This window comes from Pelophylax lessonae (assembly GCF_965119305.1).
Source record: "Pelophylax lessonae genome assembly, chromosome: 1".
In the NCBI taxonomy this organism is placed as follows: domain Eukaryota; kingdom Metazoa; phylum Chordata; class Amphibia; order Anura; family Ranidae; genus Pelophylax; species Pelophylax lessonae.
In genome coordinates, this window is record NC_138768.1 from 416,695,145 (window position 1) to 416,702,066 (window position 6,922).

Here is a 6,922-nt window from a genome sequence, read left to right on the forward strand (position 1 = left end):
AGTGCTCAATTATGCCTCATCCATGCCACATCAGTGCTCATCAATGCCACATCAGTGCTCATCTGTCAGTGCTCATCTGTGCCACAACCATGCCATGTCAGTGTTCATCCCTGCCACATCCATGCCCCATCAGTGTTCACCCTTGCCACATCCATGCCACATCAGTGCTCATCCATGCCACATCTATGCCACATCATTGCCCATCTGTGCCACATCCATGCCACATCAGTGTTCATCCATGCCACATCAGTGCTCATCTGTGCCACATTCATGCCACGTCAGTGCTCATCAGTGCCACATTCATGCCACATCAGTGCTCATCCGTGCCACATTCATGCCACATCAATGCTCATCCATGCCACATCAGTGCTCATCCATTACTACATCAATGCCACATCAGTGCTCATCCATACCACATCAGTACTCATCCGTGCCACATCTATGCCATGTCAGTGCTCATTTGTGCCACAACCATGCCACATTAGTGCTCATTCGTGCCACATCAGTGTTTATCCGTGCCACATCAGTGTCACTACAGTGCTTATCGGTGCCCTACAGTGCCTCACAAAAGTGTAATGGTTAGTCAGGGAATGACGGTGCTCCCTGAATGTTGGGCCTCTGTATGTGGACAGGCTGTGTAAAAGTGTACATGCTATGTGTTAGAAATATCTTATAAATGGACAACTTTGTGGAAAAAAAAACACGTCTTCATTTTCTTTCCACATTTTCCAAAAACTTGAGAAAAAAATGACACGTTCAAAAGATAGATTTTGTCTCCCAGATTATGTGTTGGGGGTGTTTGCTTTCCAAAATTTAGTCATTTTGTGGGCGTTTCCATTTTCCTGGTGCTCCAGAGCCTTCTAAAGCGTAATAGGTAGTCAGGAAATTATATGTGTAATTTGTGCTCCTAGAACGCCTGGAGGTGCTACTTGGATGTTGGGTCTCTGTATGTGGCCAGGCTGTGAAAAAGTCTCCCACGTGGTATCATGCATTTTGGGGTGTAGTTGCAAGTATGCCTATACAGTGTGTGAGAAATAACTTGGTAATATGACAATTTTGTGAAAAAAATCTTCATTTTGCAAAGACTTGTGGGAAAAAAATTACAGCTTCAAAAACCTCACTATGCCTCCTACTAAATACCTTGGAGTGTCTACTTTCCAAAAAGGGGTCGTTTGTATTTTCCTGGCTTGTTAGTGTCTCAAGAAATGAGATAGACCATACATCATTACTACAGTAATTAGTGCTAAAAATATGCACTGTTACTGTAATAATGACACTGGCAGGGAAGGGGTGAACACAGTGGGTGATCAAGGGGTTAAATGTATGCCTAGTGGAGTGATTCTAACTGTGGCTGAGTTTGGCTTTTGAAATGATCACAGAGACCTGTGTTCCTATATAGAAGGATCACAGGAGCTCTGTGATCATTCTAGAGGGAAGAATGGTCAGCTGTGTTTACAAAAGCTGAATGTTCAGCGGGGAGCGATTGTGGGTGGCTGGTGGCAATCGGAGCTGCTGGGCCTGTGCATCGGAGTCCCCGCTGATGAATGGGGGCGGGAGCACCCTCGCCCCCTAGCAACAGGCAAGCAACCGACATAGGTCTACGTTGGTTTGCGCAGGAGGGGCTGCCTGCCGCAGTATATCTGCGGCGGGCGGTCCGGAACAGGTTAAAATATAAATAAAAAGGTAAAACATTTTTGTATAGATATAAAAAATATTATGAATACCTTTTTTTTCCCATTTTTTATAAGTAATCACATTATTTCTGTTTCCCCTGCTGCAAGAGCTCAGGGGAGGAGAAGCAACAGCAGCAGTCTGAGCTTCCCAGTGAAAGGCTGTGTGTGGGGGGGGCGTGTCAGGACAGTCTGATTTTTGGAGGAGAGTACACAGAGCTCCCAGCACAGCTAGATAACTGACCACAGTATGTTCTCCTGCTTAGCGTGGTCAGTTTTTAATAGGAAAGCAAGGGGACTAGCTGGAACACCAGATATTTCACATAAAGGAAGCAATACAAAGAGAACAGAATATTTTCTCATACAAGTACATGGTAAAGCAGGTTTATATCAGAAATATAACGTGTTACTGTAACAAATGCTTTAAGCTGGAGACAGTATAGTTTTGTAAATGTACCTTTTCTCATTCCAAAAAACATGTTGGAAACTGCTGCCTGCTGCATCCTCTCCTCCTTAATCCCTTCTTAATAGCAAGTGTTGTCATCAATCATCAGCCATTGGTTAGATGATGGAGAGATGTTGCCGTCTGCATGACAGCCTGGACCCTAGCTTTTGCAAAATGAGAAGTCAGCAATTACAGATTCAGTGAGACTCTAGAAAAGGGTTTGGATGTGCAGTTTATGTGTATCTCTCCTTCCTAGGTTTGGGTGACTAATCAGTAACAGATTTAGCCATACTTGTGCATGACCAGATTTCTTAAAAAAAGGAATTTGTTAACTTTCTCAAACATGGAAATTGATCACAAACAATTTACTGGCCATTTACTGGCACTATGAAAGCCAGTTCCCCATCCGAAGTGACCATTAGCTGAATATATTAGTTGGACAAGCCAGCCACCTACTTTTAATAGCACACAAAGCCTTTGCCAAAGTGCGCAGTATGCTAAAAGCTGTGTATTTCACTGACTGGTTCTCTTTAGGGCAAGGCGCTAAGTCTTTTGCACACATTTTAACGACCTTATTTAGCAGCAAAAAGCAGAAGAAGCTTAAATTCTGTTATGCAAAAAAGGACAAAAGGTCCACATGGTTTTTAACTGCCTCTATTTCAGCTAGAAAATCTCTATATATTTATTCATATAGATCTAAAAATCTGCCTGTGCATATAGATTGGTGTTTTAATATACCAGATCTGGAGCAGCAACATACTGTTTTATACTTTTAATAAAGAAATATAATGGAAAATAGTCACAATACTGCTATGATGACTTCTCAGAGTCAAGTAAAACGAATAAATGCAAGCTAAACTCCAAAAAGCATGTGAAATATTTTATCCATCAGAAATACATTATGCGTCTCAGTCTAGCTCTTTTTGGATTTAAGCAGCTGTTTGGAGGATGGCCTAAATATTGGAGCTCACATCGAGTGAAAAATTGATTGCGGCCATCAACATACCTGTGTACAGCCTTTGTCTTCCCTCCCCCCTAGACAGACTTCAGATGGCAAAGACAATGAACTCCTATGGCTAAATGAGTTCATGCAGGGCAGCTCATGTTTCCAAAGAAAGGGAAGCATAACCAGTTCCTATCATTCTGTTAAGGTCTGTATAGTCCGCTGACAAAGAAAAGCCTATTGTCTAAATTCTTGCAGCAGCACTTTCAAGACAGAATAAGGATTAGTACATTGCTTTAAAATATACAGTGTATTCATTTATCAGTCCCGTAAGGGTATAATGATTTTTGGGCTTATTTCATATATTTAATACATTCATAGGAAAAAAAAAACATATTATAACTGTAGTTTATTTGAATCACACAGCCATTGTGTACTGCCACCTGCTTTTGCTTGTTATCCCTAATCCCTCCAATTGTAATGTACGTTAAAAGGATGCTGCAAACATTGCCTTTATTTGAATAGAGGGATCTCGGGAAGAGGAATTTGCTTATCTGGTTTCGGAATATTAAGGCAGGAGGTTCCTAAGTGCTGTGTGTTTCTAGTATTTAAAGTCCACTCCTCTGCTCCTTCTCTATTCCCCTCCCGCTTCTCACATACTCTTGCATTAAGAGATGACTGTCTCTGTTTCCATTCAAGCAGTTTGAGCACATGCAAGATATCAGTCTGCTGGCATCTGAAACACAGCATCAAGCTCTCTGTGGACTTTTCTGCAAGCACTGAATCTGCTCCAGGAGAAATGCTTTCACACGTGAATAATCCACCCAAAAGAGTTGCTGCGAACATCTTTGGATTTTATTAACAAATAATGCAAGGGTCAGAAACAGCTCCAGTCTGGTGTCTTTTGCGGAGTTATTAAGGAAAGAGTTTGACCTGTAATTAAGGAGTGGTGCTTTTTGTTTCTTTAATGGTTTTTGAAAACAGTGTGGTTTGCTGGTCTCCAAACAAGAGGAGCTGCTGATGTGCCGCCGGTCAAAAAGTACATTCTGATGGTGTAAAGACATGAGACCAGATGATATCAACCCACGTACTGGACTGGTGGTGGCCTTGGTGAGCATATTTCTTGTATTTGGTTTCATGTTTACGGTTTCTGGATTTAAAGGGGAGACGTTGGGATCCATTCCACTGATTGCAATAGGGCCAGCCATTTTTCTACCTGGAGTGGCAGCTATAACTCTGGCAAGGAGGACAGATGGTTGTACAAAATGGCCTTATAAATACTGTACCTGCTGCTGTAAGAAGGGAAAAGACAAGGAGAACGTAGAACTTCTGAAGACCCCATCTGATATGGAGTCCGGCAAGGGGAGTTCAAATGAGCTGGACAAAAAATCTAAACCAAAGGAAAAAGACGAGGGTTGTGAGTCTAACAAAATCACCACCATAGGGGATTCCAGGACGCTTACTATGAAGGGAGATGGAGATGAGGGGCTTAAATGCCAGGACCAATGTCATTCTACAAACACATTACCAGGAGGAGTAGAGAACCATAACACATGCTCAGTTTTTGATAAAAAGATTACTGCGGACCGAATAATATACACTGTTACAGAGGAGAAAGTTACATTAGATCCAAGAGACAGTGATGCAGGTGCCTATCCTCAAGGAGGGGACAATTCTTATAACAGGTATTGCTGTTATGTAAAACCAACAGAAGTGAACTGGGACCAAGAGACCATTGTCTAAAACCTAATAATAATGCACATATACACACTATACAAGAATGTTTTTGCACTGCATGACTGATCCAAGCCTTGTCGAAAACAATACAGGTGCTTATGTCTGGCAGTCTCCTGCTGAAGGTGTGTTTTTGCAGATCAGCATGTCTAGGGTCGTGGGTCTCCTGTTTCCTTTTTTGATAGTTCTGGCCAAACACAGTGCCTTGCTATGGAGCTGGACATGCGCGCAGAAAGCATGACCGATCACCGACAGGTCAACAGGCAGGGTTAACAGCTCAGGCTAACTGCAAAACACACTGACAATACACCAATATGCTGAATGATAAGTTGCTGCCACAACACTTTTGTTTTTATAAATCATGTATGACCTATATTATTACTACATGTGGAGAAACAGGTACCCATACCTTCCTGGCAATTCTAAGTTGAAGCTTAGCAATGCAATGATTTGCTAACAGACATTTACTGATAAATGGTATAATCCTCAATAATAATTGTCATTTAACCAGTGGGATGCTGCTGCTAATTCTCATGACTTCTGATGATTTTTTTTTTAAATGAGAATTATCACCAGATTCATTTTTTATATGTTTCCTAAAATATGATAGTGTTTAAAAACATGCATGTCATTTAGAACAGTTATATTGAAAAAAAAAAATCTTTGGCCATAGTTCACTTTATCTCTAACCTGTGCTAGAAGATATGATGGAAGTTGGAAGCAAAGGTGGACACTAACTGGTTGCTAGAGAAAGCATTTCTGTGTATTAGATGCTACAGTTTTTAGAAATCTGCTCCAAAGTTCCCTATATTATTTGGTGGCTATAAAAATCTGTAAGTTCTTTTTTATGGTATACAGTCATATTGATTTATGAAAATTAAAGCAAAGGTGGAGCAGTTGCCCAGAGCCATCAATCAGTACCAACGATATAAAACGACCATATAAAAGAAAACATAGCATGGATTCATTACTAGTTTTCATAAATCAGCTTTAAATTATGCAAGTTTTATATTACTGCAAGTGCCAACATATTAAAAACTATTTCTGGTAATGAATCCCAATAATGTGCTGATGCAAGACAGTGTTAGGAGCTTCCATACATTTTCATTTGTATGATTTTTCCTTACTAGGAATAACATATGCACTCTTAATAATTATTGACTATATACTTCAAGTCTATTAACTGTTTGTAACTTGTAGGCTTCTTTAATAAATAGTACAGTATGATGCTTGCCTATAAATTACTCTAGTATTTGTATTGATAAATGAAAATTTTAATAAATGCCATGCTTTGAAGTGTTGTGCTTTAGTGTACATATATATATATATATATATATATATATATATATATATATATATATATATACCTGGGTGTGTGGCTAGTACTTAATACTGACCAAGGGTTAATCTTATTCATTTATAATAGCTTTTGTTAGCATTTTCAATATGCTGGCTTCACCTCGTCATTCTTTATAGGGCTTGTAAAATAAATTGTTTCTCAGTCCTCTGGCTATGAAAAAGATTAATGTCAAAAAGTTGAGTAAGCTTTCAAACGGTAAAAGGGGAAAGTTCAGCTTTGCCCATCTCACTTGGGGAAGAGAAAGAGAACAGCGGTAAAATCCATTGACCTTCAAGACTGGTGGGAATTAATGAGAAATACATCGGGATCTGGCCTTTATTTTAGATGAACAGGATTATTATTTGCAAACGAAGGGCAAAAAAAAAGGTTACTAACAAGATCAAAAGCCATAAATATATGCAGATTAATTATGTTATTTCGAAATTTCAAAATTGTCCCTAAAATATTGAATCAAGTACAACTGAAGTTTATATATTCAAAGTGGAAATATGCAAAACCTGTCCTATACAATGTATACATCTGTTAGGTTTGCTGTAGAGCAGTCCATTTGGATAAAGTAGTTGATGAACCTTAAAAATATTTCTGTTACAGCTACAGTGGTCACAGTGACACGCTATATTGTAATTTCTCTTGGGAATTCTAGCAGTAAGATTCCCCTTCTTTACCATGGAGTTTCACTCCTCCCACTACATCATATATTCAAATGAACCCTGCTGCATTATTATATTAAAACCCAGCAGAAAGATAGGAAGCCCCTTATAAATTCGACA

The 6,922-nt window shown here is 39.6% G+C and overlaps 1 protein-coding gene across 1 annotated transcript; it reads left to right on the forward strand.

Annotated features, from left to right (window-relative positions):
- The first annotated feature begins 3,725 nt into the window (after positions 1-3,725).
- On the forward strand, positions 3,726-6,008 carry TMEM215 (transmembrane protein 215). Its single transcript, XM_082243950.1, has one exon. The coding sequence runs from the start codon at positions 4,121-4,123 to the stop codon at positions 4,799-4,801; it is 681 nt and encodes a 226-aa protein (XP_082100076.1). The 5' UTR covers positions 3,726-4,120; the 3' UTR covers positions 4,802-6,008.
- The last annotated feature ends 914 nt before the right edge of the window (positions 6,009-6,922 follow it).